Source organism: Tamandua tetradactyla, chromosome 5 (genome assembly GCF_023851605.1).
Source record: "Tamandua tetradactyla isolate mTamTet1 chromosome 5, mTamTet1.pri, whole genome shotgun sequence".
Lineage (NCBI taxonomy): Eukaryota > Metazoa > Chordata > Mammalia > Pilosa > Myrmecophagidae > Tamandua > Tamandua tetradactyla.
This window is the reverse complement of record NC_135331.1, coordinates 17884688-17898656: the sequence shown is the minus strand read 5'-3', so window position 1 is coordinate 17898656 and position 13969 is coordinate 17884688. Positions and strand designations below refer to the sequence as shown.

At 49.5% G+C, this 13969-nt stretch overlaps 1 protein-coding gene and 1 long non-coding RNA gene across 2 annotated transcripts in view; one reads left to right on the top strand and one right to left on the bottom strand.

The window, feature by feature from the left end:
* Window positions 1–13969, top strand: part of KSR2 (kinase suppressor of ras 2) — a 402547-nt gene that overhangs the window by 379651 nt on the left and 8927 nt on the right. The window contains exons 15-16 of the mRNA XM_077159946.1: window positions 8154–8250; window positions 9311–9444. Coding sequence (XP_077016061.1) covers window positions 8154–8250; window positions 9311–9444 — 231 coding nt within the window. The remainder of the gene's footprint in view (window positions 1–8153; window positions 8251–9310; window positions 9445–13969) is intronic.
* Window positions 5082–13375, bottom strand: LOC143683685 (uncharacterized). Its single transcript, XR_013175603.1, has 6 exons — window positions 13247–13375; window positions 11877–12329; window positions 11519–11621; window positions 11110–11255; window positions 6849–7002; window positions 5082–5790 (listed from the first exon to the last, which is right to left on the bottom strand). It is a non-coding gene; the product is annotated as an uncharacterized LOC143683685 (long non-coding RNA).

The following is a 13969-nucleotide window of genomic DNA, read 5'->3' as shown; positions in this document are numbered from 1 at the left end:
ATGTGGGTCTGGAGATTCCAACTTGCTTCCGACAGAAGATGGTGATAGAAGGTTTCCTTTAAAAATACACTTATTTCTCAAATGCAGTGTATTTAAAGAGAACTATTAGCAAATGCTGAGTAATACAAAGTTTGCTGATTTGACGAAGATCTGAAGGTGGTTGTGAAATGATTGAATGGTGGAGGATGCTGAATGAGGGATCCGGTCTGACTCTTAGGAGATACTGAGAAAATACGGCAGGGCTGGGGGAGGAGGGCGTCCAGGCTGTCTGGGGAGAGTGTCAGGGAGAACAGATCCCAGGCCGTGGCTGGACCAGGGCGGATGAGAGGCAGAGGGCGTGGCCGGGCCCCGGTTCCCTGCAGCTCATCCCATAGCGAGCTGGAGGGCTGCACCTCCTGCCCGGGCCCTGGAATACTCCCTCCTTGCTCAGCACAAGACCAGAGAGAGCAGCAGGACACCCCAGGGGCCCAGAAACACCCCACAATGCACCCCCCCCAGCTCTCAGCCTTTGAAGGGCTCCGGGCAGCCAACTTCTGGCTTAGCAAAATCAACTATGGAGGAGAGAATAAAATAGGACTCAGAGTCTAGACTTCCTTTCCCTTCTCCTTCTCTGAGCTACATAGTAATTTCAAAGGCTGGAGGAGGGCAGGGAGGGCATGCCCTGCACTCATGGGCGTCGGGCTCCTGCTCTGAATATTTTCATGCCTGGAGAGCTGCTGTCATCTTTCTCACTGTCTGGCTGGGCTGCGAGCCCACCTTACTAACGTAACTCTATTACTCTTCATTTCCCAGACGCGCTTTGGGTTAAGCAGGTGGAAAACAGCGGGCATTTCTCACTTGCTTTCTGGCACTTCCCATTTTTATATAAGGCTAACCTGGCATTTCTTTAATAATAAAACCCCAGAGTCTCGAGGTTTAATATATTTGGCATTAAACTCATGAACAACTCGGATGTTGGAGATTGCCTGCAGCTGGAATTTGACGGAGCCCGCAACTTGTCGTGTGCAGTGTGATTTATTTGCCAAAAGGTTGGGAGAGAGTTGAGGACATTAAGCAAGTTTTGAGAGGTGGGGGAAATGCTTAGAAGCCAGCGAGCCACAGAGAAGTTATGAATCCCTTCTGACAGCCTGTGTGTTTTGAAAATAACCGACTTTTAAACCAATTGCCTTGGGAGTTCAAATTAGGCAGAGCTGGGGACATTTCCATCCAACTGTTTCTTTAATTTGGAGGGTAGAATCATGTGGTTGGCAGGCACTGGGGCGTGCGCTTATTTTACTCGAGCAAGCTATACTTTATACAACCCCGGGGCCTTTGCACTGGCTGCTCCTTCCACCTGGAACGCTCCAGATTCTCACACAGCTGGCTTCTTTCTTCATTCGGCTCTCACCACAAAGCCACCTCCCCAGGGGATTTTTCCCTGACCACCCGAGCTAAAGAAACCCCCACCTCCCAACAGTCTCTAGCCAACAAAGCTATTTATTCTTTTCAGAGCACCTGTTACTATCTGGATTTCTTATTTGCTCACTTGCTTTTTTGCCCACCTTCTCCACTAGACACTCCCAGGAGAGTAAGGACTGGCTCCTTCTTGTTTGCTCCTGTAGCTCCTGTACCTGGATGCTGCCAGTTAAACAGTGGCACTCATTGAATGAATTTTGAAATTAACTCATTTTGGGCCCTCAGTTTCTCCATCTGTGAACGGAGAGATTGGCATGCGCATTGGGGTGGACTGGGGTGCACAGGGTGGTTCCTGGACTACCAGCACTAGCTCACCTGTGAACTTACAAGAAATGCAAGTTCTTGAGCCCCCCCTGAATCTGTACCTCGGGGTCCCAGCACTTTTGGTTTAACAAGACTTCCAGGTGATTCTGATGCACATTTGAGTCTGTCAGCCACTGGCCTCAAACTTAAGCACCTGCAGGGCCCAGGCAGGTGATGTGAATGCAGGAAATAGACCAGGTGTAGCATGTTACAGGGTGGCCAGGAGGCTGTGCGTGCATGCCCTTCCTGGGGCCTTTAGATTTGAGATTATGTGAAACATGCTGCAGGCCAGCCAAACATGTCTGAGGACCTAACACACCCCATCTTGAATGGGCCATTTGTTTCACTCAACCTGGGCCACCTCTAGAGCTCCTGAGATCTCCACAGCAAGCCAACAAGCAAATAAGCAAGGACCAGTGAAGAAACAGTTCACGGGGATATTCCTGTTTAATTGGTTGTGATATGCGATGGGGATCTCACTCCCTCGAATACAGGAAGAGGAGGTTTGGGCATGTGAGGTAGCCCATAGCACTCGCTGTCCATTTGCTCATTTGTTCAGTGTAGGTGTGTGCTTCGTGTGCTGGGGCATAGCAGTGAATCAGAAAGGCCTAGACCCTGCCCTCAAAGAGCTTACAGTCTGGAGCAAGAGACAGCCCTGTAATCAAAGACTGTAGCCAACACATCATTTAAGATTAAAACCACAGTAAGTGCTATCAAGATGGAACCTATCATACTGCAGGGACCTGCTGTGGAAGAGGAGGTGTATCCTATTTGGAGGCCAGGGGAGGCTTTTGAGAACCAGTGGAGAGAGCATTGCAGGACAAGGAAAGAGCATGTGCTAAGGCCCCGAGGTTGGCCGTGGCTGGAACTCAGCCAAGGGAAGAGTAGGACAAGATGAGAGTGGAGTAGCCTGTAGGTGCCAGGCTGTGTAGGGCCTCATGGACTATGGAGGAGTGCAGACTCTAGCCAGAGAGCAGTGGGGAGTCACTGTAGCAGCTGAGTGACATGGGCCAGCTTTGCATTTTGAAGCAACCATTCCGAGTGCTGGATGAATAAATTGGGGAAGCCAGAGAGAGAGTTCAGAGGCAGCTGCAGCCATCCCAGACAGGAGATGTTATTAGAGTATTTCTATTAGCAATACTGTTGTGAGTGGCTGTTCAAGGAGTAAGCATTCTGGCCAGACACTGGGCCACACGCTGCCCTTGGGTGATCTCTGTTCAACCCAGTGCCCTCCCTCTGAGACAGAGCTCAGTGCTGCCCCGCCGTATTCCCTTCCTGCTGCTGCCGTAACGATGACCACACTTGGTGGCTGAAACAATGCAAGATTAGTGTCTTTCGGTTCCGTAGGTCCCAAGTCCACAGGGGGTCTCAGTGGGCTAAAATCCAAGTGGATTCCCTTCTGGAGGCTCGAGGGGAGAATCCATTTCTTGCTTTTTCCAGCTTCTAGAGGCACCCACATTCCTTGAATGCTGAGCCCCCTCCTGTGTCTTCAGAGGTAGCTTTGGTGGATTGAGCCGTCCTCCCATCAGTGCCTCAGCCCCTTCTGCTGCCACGTCTCCTTCTCTGACTCTGACCCCCTCCCTCCCTCTTCCACCTTTAAGGACCTTTGTGTTGCATGAGGCCCACCCTAACCCAGGGCCATCTTCCCACCTCAGGTTCCTTAATGTCATCACGTCCGCCGGGTCCCTTCTGCCAGGTAAGGGCCTGGGCACAGGGACATGGGCATCTCTGGGGACTGTTCTTCCACGTATGTACCCACTGCCCCAGAGGCTGTGCCCCGGTCAGGAGCAGCGGGTCCCCGAGGCCAGGTGGCAGCACTGGGTTCTGGGCTGGTTGTCACCATCACAGGCAGTTGACCCCAGACAGGTCCACCCACCCACCGTTCACATCCACCCTGATCCTGGGCTCGCAGGGGAGGAGTTTGGAGGAGGCAAAGGAAGTGGCTGCTGCAAGTGCCCTGGTGTCTGTCCCTGCCGCTGGTGGGGCCATGCGAGCAGGTTTGGATGCAGCCCTTGCCGATAAATATGCTGGATGGTTTTATTCCATCCTGCATCTCTCTAGCCCCCTTTTAGCAGCACAATTTTGGCCAAAAAACTTGATGGGCCTCCTGGGGTTGGGAAGGTAAGATGGGTGTTCCAGAACTTTGCTCTTTCCTCTTCTTCTGGGAGGAACAAGATCCTTTTTTGCCAAGAACTATGGAGAGAGTTAGGGGTGTGTGTGTGTGTGTGTGTGTGCGTGCGTGTACCCACAGCCTTGGAAGTTAGAGAGGTACTAAATACATCCTTGAGCCACTATAAAATGCCCTCTATTGACCTCCAGACTGAATTTTGCTACCAAGGACAGCAGGTCTCATTAATAAAGATGGAAGTGTCATTAGCAGTGCCATTTACTGAGACCCTGTGACATGCTGGGTACTCAGAGTCTTGGAGAAAAATATGAAGAGGAGAAGGATGAGGGTTAACAACACAAGCTCCAGAGCCAGGCTGCCCGGGTTCAGATCCCAGCTCCGTACTTCATAGCCCAGGCCAGGTTACTTAATCCCACTGTGTCTGAGTTTCCTCATCCATAAAATGGGGTTGACACCATATTTCATCAAATCTACAATGCTGTCAACTGGAATATGCGCCGTTTACTTTATGTACCACAAAGAGAGAGAAAATATGCCTCCAGTTTACCTGTAGCCTGCCATACATGGCAAGACACACCCTGATTTCAGAGATGTGCAAATGTGAGGCATTTGGAACCTTGGAATTAGTGGAGGACAATGGTGGTTACCCATCCTGGGGCTCTTGTGTTTAGGCGGAGCCTGCCACACACAAAGTGCTGGGGACACGTGAGCTTTGATTGTTACAGTGACCCCATTTTACAGATGGGAAAATGGAGATGGAAGTCACTTGCTCGAGGTACTAAATGATGGAATCAGGATGGATTCCATCATTCAGTTTTTGCTCCTGCGCTTGGCTGGTCTGAGGTTGTCTCTAATCTCTGCACACCCACACTGCAGGGGGGAGAATGGCAGGAGGATCTGGAACAGGCTGCCATCATGCTGTGTGTCTTCGGACAGGTCCCTCTTCCTCTCTGGGCCTCCACAGCCTCACCTGTGGGATGAGCTTGACAGTGTGCACCTGGCAGTACTGCCAGGAGGGGTCGAGGAGGTGACATCAGTTCCAAGCAAGTGCTCCCTGAACCTGCATCCTCAGCCCCTTCCCCCATCTACCCACCCCCCCCCCCAGTCCCACAAGTAGCTTCTAGGGCAAGGGCACTATCATTAGCAATGTGAAACTACAAGTTACCCACCAATATACAGCTGGCCTGGACCCCCAGTCCTTCTGGAGAATATCTCCTTTAGAGCCATGTAAAGGGTTCATAAATTGATATCTTGGGTATCTGTTTTGATTTTAAGTTTTGTTTTGTTTTTTTATTTTTTTACATTTCAACTCCATTTATTAATAGGTCACTCTTTCTTTGCTGAGCTTTTTTTCTTTTTTGAAAGTGAACCTGTTTTTTGAAGGATAACCTACCTGCAAGAGGGTCCAGCTCATCCGAGTGCAGCCAGGTGAATTTTCACTAAGGGGCATCCATCTAACCAGCCCCCAGCCCCCTCCAGCCCCTTCCAGCCCTTCTCCACCAAGGCTCACCACTAACTTTGTCTGTTTCTGCATTTTCTATAAATAGAATCACCAGTCTTGTGTGTCTGGCTTCTTTCACTCAGCATTGCGGGCATGCACTTCGCCCACGTCTTTGCAGTTTGTGGTAGTGTGTATGTGATCTTACTGGACAGTAGGAATATATTTTACTGTCTAGGTACATCACAATGTATGCATTTCTATGTTGATGAACACTAGGGTTGGTTCCAGTTGGGGGCTGGTATGAATGAGTTGCTGTCACCATCCCGGGACGTATCATTGGGTGGCCCTCAGTAGGCTTCCAAAGGGGCCAGACCAGTCTCTATCCCACCAGGCAGCGTTAGCTTGTCCAGCAGCTCCAGAGGCCTCGGAGTAGGGAGGAAACCAATGGCTTTAGCAGCTGCTTCTGGAGGGAAGATGTGAGGAGGGGAAGAAGATGAGGGATAGAAATTCAGAGCCTGCAACTCTCAAGCCCGTAAGCCTGCGCCCTGAGTGGGCGACTCTGGGCAGCTTGGAGCCTGTTACAATGATTTGCTCTGCTGTCTGCAGTGGGGACAGTATTTTCTGGGGCCTGAAATGAGCGTAGGTGGCTGTTCGGGAACGAAGCATCCAGGGGGAGGGAATCCACCCGCAGTCTCTACCGTCTCAAATATGTAAATGTCATTATGGTTTAATTGGCTGCACAGCCCACCGTCCTTCCACCTCTCCTGCAGCAGCCGCAGCAAACACGCTGACCCGGACCAGCAATGGTGGGGGGAGGGCAACCTTGAGTCATCTCGGGCTGCCTCCTGCTGATTTCCTGGGTTGTCTTGGGCAGGTGTATCGGATTCCTTGTGAGTCATCTGCCCCTGGGCTCTCACTTTACACAGGTGAAGAAACAAATCTTAGTCTAAGATCAGGGGTGGGTGTAGGTGGATGTGTGGGTGGGTGGGTGGGTGGATGGATAGATGCATATGGATGGATGGGTATGGATGGGTGGGTATGGATGGAGGGGTTTGGATGGATATGGGTAGATAATATAGATGGATGGATGGGTATGAATGGATATGGGTAGTTGGATATGGACAGATGGCTCAGTGTGGATGGATATGGATGGGTGGGTATGGATGGATATGGATGGGTGGGTATGGATGGATAAATATGGATAGATGATATGGATGGATGGATTGGTATGGATAGATATGGATGGATATGGATAGATGTATGGATGGATGGATACGGATCGGTAGATAGGTCAATAGATACGGTAAGTATAAATAGATCACATATATAGTTGCACAAATGTATGCATGTTCACCATCTTATACATGACTTAGTACCTCTCCTAATAGCCAGTGTTACATGAATACATAGTATGTGATAGGCTCAGAGAGATGCTTTAGCACTCTCCTAACAACTGTAAGGCAGGAGTTGTTGGCCCCATTTTACAGATAATATAACTGAGACTCAGAAAGGTAAACTTACCTGACAGGAGTTGCACAGCCACTAAATGACAGAGCAGGATTCCACCCGTGGAGTCTGACTCTGGAATCCTGGGCTCCATAATGGTTGTGCTCCTTCCCACCAGGTGCCAGGCACTCTATCAAATTCCTTGTCTTCCTCAGTCCTCGTGCTATTGCTACAAGGTAAGTATCATCAGTTTCCTTTTGTAGATGAGGAGACTTGAGGTCCAGAGAGGTCCAGTGACCCACCCAAGGACACGTTATTACCACGGAATGAAGCTGGGACTCCCACTGAGATCCTTGTGTAATCAGAGTCCATGCTTCAACCACCAGGAAATTTGATGGTGTAACATCCTAGTATACAGCAAGAGCTCAGTAAATACATACTGAATGAGTAAAATGCCAAGGGAATTTAGGTAATAAAGTCACAGATTAAAAGAAAAAAAAACTAAGCTGTTATTTTGATGGAGATGGAAAATTAATTTTCATGATGATATTCTTTCAGCCAACATTTGATACTATGAGCCGGACATGGTGTTAGAGGCTGAGGATGCTATGTTGAATCTAGAATTCATTCATTCATTTCTTCAGTCAGTCACTCATTCACTCAGTAACTGCCAAATGCCTGCTCTGTGTGTGTTACGGAGGAGGCTTCCTGCTGAGTAAATGGACAGATGAGCATGTAGACAACTAAATGAGAAATGTTATTTTCCTGGCATTATGTTATTTTTCATCTTGTCATTCATCTTAAGCCATCGGTCCTCTAACTTAATTTTATAAGGCTGGAAATAGTTTGAAAAGCCCTCTATCTAGACCGGCGTCTCTTTTGGGGGTAATATACTTGGTGTTTACACACCCCTGTCTAAAGGTTTGCATGTGTCATTTGCTGATGGCACTTAGCACACATCAGCCACTGCTTTGCTGGTCTGCATTGCTATCCCCATAGACGTGTAGTGAGAGGAAACAGCTGGGACAAGTGGCCATCGAGGGGTGTCTGAGTGGTGTGTGAGGGCTCCAGAAGATGTTGGTTTATGCAGAACTTTCCACCTGTGTGACACTGGGTAGACTGAATATGGTAAACCCATCTCTAGACAAGGCTGGATTCTGTGGGTGTCCTTAGATACCATGGAGGTGGTGAAAGGAGTCCGTGAAGAATCCAAAAGGATGTCTTACCAGGCCCGTATCCCAGAAACAGATCCGAGAACATTATCTCACAGGCATGATGGTCGCTGGTCTACTCTATTATTTCTCACTTTTTCATCACTGTTGCAGGTTGCCCTCCTCTTAACCACTGCCAATCATTTGTCCTGTCTTGTTTGTTTTTCAGTCTCTGTAAAGGACGGACACTCTACTCCGTGGTGAGGGACGCCAAGATCGTCTTGGATGTCAACAAAACAAGGCAGATCGCCCAAGAAATTGTGAAGGTACTGCAGGCTCAGGGACCTCCTCTATGAACCTCAAGAAGAGCCAGCCCCCTCCTGAGAACTCAGTCCCATAGAGCTCCTGAGACTCAGGGGCTGGGCTTCAAGAAATTAGACTTAGCCTGAAAAATACCAGGCTGTGTGTAAGTAAGAATTTTGCTGATACACCCATTAGGAATGATCTACCAAAGCTTAGCTTCCTTCCATCAGTGCCTCGTCACCATGATACTGGGACGTGTGAAAGGACCAGGACCAGGGACACACATGGGCCACTCAGCTCTCGTTATTAGTCTCCCTTGCCTCTTGCACCTTTGAATTCCCAGGAGTGCAAGCCATCTCTTTCCGTGGCTGCTAGAAAAACCTCAATTCATTGGGTGATATTTTAGATTAAAACAAACGGGGAATATCCTGTGTTTTCTGGTAGGTGCCTCATTAGTCAATTGTTCTCAGCCTTTTATTTCCTATTGGAAATACTAGGACTAAGCCAAAAAAGAAATTTAACATACAACTTCTCAAAGAGGAAAAAAATCTACAGTTCTACCCTTGAGCTAGGGTTACAAAGACTTCCAACAGATTCCTCTCCATGTTCCTGGTGATCAGGTCAGTACATCTGTTGGTAAACTCGATGTGCATGCGGCAGTGGTATGGAGTAAGGTTGGATTAAGAAGAGAGTGTCCCATGGAGTCGTTATTCTTTAATGGGGGAATGGGAGGAGATGGTTAGGGAAATTCCTCTCTCTGGGAGCGTCCTCCCAGTTTAGGTCCCCACCCTTTTCCCTCTGAGGACCTTTTCCCATTTTTAGGAAGCCAAAGAGCTGGATGGAGGTGGCTTTCCATTGTGGTGTGAGTTTGTGACTTGGGGACCCAAACTGTTCACATTAAAAAACCTCCAGGCTTCCTCACCCCACCTTCAAGCCTTAAGGGTTGAGCCCCGGGTTCTGCAGCCATTGACTGTGAGCTTATTGGGGAGGCCTGACCATGAGACAAGGAGTGTGACCCCAAGCCGGATGGCAGTGAGTGCACAGGTTGGCTCTGGCATCAGCCTTTCCCCTTGCTTCTTGCAGGGCATGGGCTACCTTCACGCCAAGGGGATCCTTCACAAGGACCTGAAGTCAAAGAATGTCTTCTATGACAACGGCAAGGTGGTGATCACAGACTTTGGGCTCTTCAGCATCTCCGGGGTGCTACAAGCCGGCAGGTAAGATGTAGTGAAAGGGCCCAGGGGGATTCTTAACAGGTGACATTCAGGGCGTGGGAGTCATCCTAAAGAGCTTTAGAGGCCACTGTGCCGAGCAGTGAGGCTGCTGTGCTCATGATGGATGCCCAGTGCGTGGTCTCATTTCCTTCAGGGCCACACCTTGCTCACCTCTCTTGCAAATGTGTGTCATTGGACACCGAGCATCTACAAATCCAACAAATCCCTTACTCTGGGATTTGACTAGATTGCTCTCCCCTTACCCAAATCCACACCTGGAAATTGGGATCCCCCAAGAATCCTTGCTCAGAATCTTATGACCTCTTTGCCACATCTACTGCAAGTATGAACACCATTCTCAGCACCCAGATGGGTCAACATGGCAGGAAATGCCAATGCCAACGCTATGGGATGCATGGTGGTTGTGAAGGGCCCCAGGAGAGCCCTGTGAGGGGACTTCAGGCCCATCAATGAGGACCTCAGTCTCCCTGGGAAGAAAAAAAGAAGCTTCAGTTGACAAGTGGTGGGGAAATAGAAGGGAACTGGCCACAGTCCACACGCTCTGTGGTCATTTATGGAACATGATCAAGAGCGTAACACTGGCTTCCATTCCAAGACGAAGTCAGCAAAGTGGGTCTCTTATTGAAATCCGAAATTTCTTGGGGGGGGCGGGAAATGCATACACAGGGTTCAGATGAGGCCAGGCATTGCTTGTTCAGTATCTCAAGCGCAGAAAGATGAGTTAATTCTTAAAGGAAATGACATTGAGCTCATATCAAATTCAGCTGCTTGGATTCAGCAAGACACAACAGTTAAAAACAAGGATATCCAAAAAGTTTGGGATGCTGTCTATGTGTCTGTAAAAGGAACAGTTCAGCAGGCTGACGAAGAAGATGTAAGAGTTGCCAAGTCATGGAAAACGACAAGATGCCAGACCCTTTGGTGCTATTTGAAAGCTGCAATAAAATCCATCTGTTGAAAACCAGTTTTACCTCTGAACTAATGAATCAGTGCAGCCCACCGTTTAAAGCCAGACCCACCTTAGGGTCCCGCTTAGCTCTGCCACTTGTTAACGGTGGCCGTAGTCGAGTCATGCAACTTCTGTGAACTCGGGTCTCATCTTGTGCAAGAAAACTTATGGGCACAACCCCACCCCTTCCTCATTTCATCGTGGGAGGATGGAATGAGGTAACATGCAGTTAAGTACCGCTGGGTGCATCGTCTGGCACATATTAAGCGCTCAGCGAATAGTAGCTGCGGCCGAGTTGTTGTAATTATTATTGATTTGCATTTACCTCCCCAGTATCACATGGGAGAATCATTAACCATCATTAAGTAATTAACTCTCAGCGGCCACTCACCCTAGAGCGAGCCATGTAGATTGACTATATGAAAAACAGCTTGATCCCAAATAAACAATTGATAATTCAGATCTACCCTTGTGACTTGCAATTTAGAGTTGGATGCGTGCACAAAGGCACACACTCACACAAAAACACTCGCACTTTAAAGCCCGCTTTTCTCTGATCACTCATCCTCTAATGTAAGGCACTTCTCTCCCAAAGGCAGCCTCATTTAACTTTGGTTTCAACTGCTTTGATGAACCATTGATCTTTGAGGAATGCCCTAGGTCCCCTCCCAAGGGAATTTATGCATGCTGTACCATACCTTGAATTTAATCAGACCATCCAAAATTTGGCAGAACTTCATCCAGCCATTTCTGTGTGGTGCAGTAACGGGAACTTAAGTTTCTTTTACAGATTTTCTTCCATGCTGAAAGGAGTCACAGCAACCTACAAAAATATCTGTAGCACCTGATAGAGGAAAATAAGTAGGCAGTAAACAGAGCCCTTCAAGTCAGCGCCCAAGAAGCCAGGGTCGCTGGATGGTAGAGGATTTGTTCTCCCCTCTGCCTGCCGGTGGAGTGAAGCACACGGTTTGCTGACAGGGAGTTGTGTTCTCCCCCATTCCCTGGAGCCCCTGGCTAAGGGCCCAGAGCCCAGAGAGTAACATCACTCGTGAACCCAAATATGTGTACCCCAACAAAAGGAGACCAAGCAGGTGTTAATTCTTTAACCTGGTTACAGGAAGACCCTTCCTTCCTGCTGGCTTGTCCACATTCTTTCCTTTTCTTCTCGGGGTCAGGACTTCTGGCTCTCTTCCTGTAGACTCTTGGTTTTCTGAAGCCACAAGAGAGGAGGAAGAAAAGGAAATGGCATGCCTTGGGCATCCTTTCCTTTGACCCAGTGTCAACCATGAAGGAAGTTCAGAGGTGGGGTGGCTACCCATGCCCCAGCCTGGCAGTCAGCACAGCCCCCAAGGAATTGTGGGGCGAGGCTGGGAAGCCCTTAGCAACAACTCCCAACAAGAAATCATGTAAGAGACCCACAAGTAACCCTCAGTGACTCCTGTGCTTTCATCCCTTCTCCCATTACCTGTCACTGTGTAACAAACCATCTCCAAACGCAGCAGCCTCAGACCATGAGTTATTATCCCGCCTGGTTCTGAAGGTTGACTGGGCTTGGCTAAGCCTTCCCACACAGGTTCTCTTGTGGAGGTGCTCTCAGATGTTGGCTGAGGTTGAAGTCCACTGAAGTCTTCCTTATTTATAGGTCTAGGCTGGGATAGCTGGCACAGCTGGGTGCTGATCAGGCATCTTGTCCCCTCGTCTTCCCCTTCTTTCTTTCCCTTTCCCACTTGATGCAGCCTCTCCTCCTGCTGCATTGGGCTTCCTTACAGCATGGGTGTCGTGGCATAATCAGACGTGGCATCCTGCAGCTGGCTTCCCCGAGAGCGAGCATTCATAAGCCTTCTCCTGAACCAGCCTCAGAAGTTCTCAAACATCCCTTCCACCACATTCCATTAGCGGGTCGCTAAGGCCAGCGTACCTTCAAGGGGAGGAGAATTAGACTTTGCCTGTCAGTGGGAAGGACAGCAGAGAATATGCAGCCAGCTTTAATCTACAGAAACCCCATGGCATGATGGGCTATCCTGTAGCGTGACCAAAACATGGAACCCTTGGGGAGCCTGTGAGTCCCAGGACCTTTCCCACTGAATAGGCTTGCCTCCGTATTTACCCTTGGAGCAGCACTCAAGCACGGGACTCACGCCAAGGTTCAGGCCACAGTTTCCTACCTCTTGTTGATGAATAGGCAGCTGCAAACAGGAAGCACCCTAGTGCAGATTGGAGCCCCCTGTACAGCAGCCGGGGACCAGGGGAGAACCCCCAGACATAGGGCACTGGGGGCCGATTGGGAGTGCTGGGGCCTGGTTATCTGTCTCTACTGGAGTAGAGAGAGGGGGGTTGCTGCCCAGACTTCGAACACTGCCAGAAGCAGAGGGATCATTTCTCAGGAGATAGAGTCTTCAGGCTGTCTCCTCAGTCAGGAATTAGGTAGGGAGTGTTTGCTTTATAACAGACAACATATACCTTTTTTTTCTTAATTTGACACACATCTGAGCGTCAGCTGGGAGTAGGAGACAATAGCTCATACCTCAGAGGGTTGTTTTGAAGATTAAATGAGACAGAGATGAAGAGGGCTCAGGTCAGGCGCCTGTTCCCCATGGGTGCTGTCTGTTCAGGAAGCAGTGTAGAATTGGGGCTTGGGGATTCCAAGACTTGGGATCCAACAGATCTTAGCTCTGTCTCTTCTGAGCTCTGCCACTTTGGGCAACTTACTTTAGCATTTCCAGCCTCCGTGTTCTCATCCGTAGAACAGGAATGATGTGCCCCGTGGTAGGCTGGTCAGGGCTAAGTGGGTTGGGGAAGCCGGCATACAGTAGGCACTCAACAGGAGTTACTCACCTTCCTGGCCTCAGGCACAGCAGGGGGGATCAGCTGGCGTTCCCCTAAGCCGGCGCCGAGCCCTCCCAGCTACAGCTGCTCTGCCGTCGTCGGGAGAAGGTGTCATTTAAGTGCCTGTGCTGTCGTGCCAGCTGCCCGCAGCCTATTATTCATCATAATAATAACCATAATGAAGATGATTGGGGTCCATCAGCAGGGGGGCCCTTCACCATGGGAACAGGGCACCCCAGGACGCCTGGGCCAGGTCTGGCTCCCAGCCCTGTCCCAGGCATGTGCCCACACCCGCCCCAGGTGCTGGTGATTGCGTGGCCCCCACCCCTGCCACTCCAGCCCTCCGCCAACCCCGCGAGGCAGGAGGGGGCAGCGTGGGCATCTGGAAAAGGATAGGAAAGGGAGGTCTGCCTGTGGGCTGCCACAGTCTCCCACACCAGTAGCCTGCCTATTCCAGAACACCGTTGGCTGGCCCAGGCCAAAACCCCTCTTTCCTGGAGGATGTTCTTTCTTTGGGCTCTGGGCTCAAGTCCATTTCTGAGTCCTTGGAATAAAAGAAATATATGTAATTATTAAATATACAGTAATTATGTCCAGTAATCATGTAGCTTTGGTAACTCACATAGCCCTTTGCCATGTGCAATCTCAATTTAATTCTTGCAGTGGTATAAATTTATCCCTTTAAGGATAAATTGATGTACCCATTTTGCAGATGAGAAAATGGACGCTCAG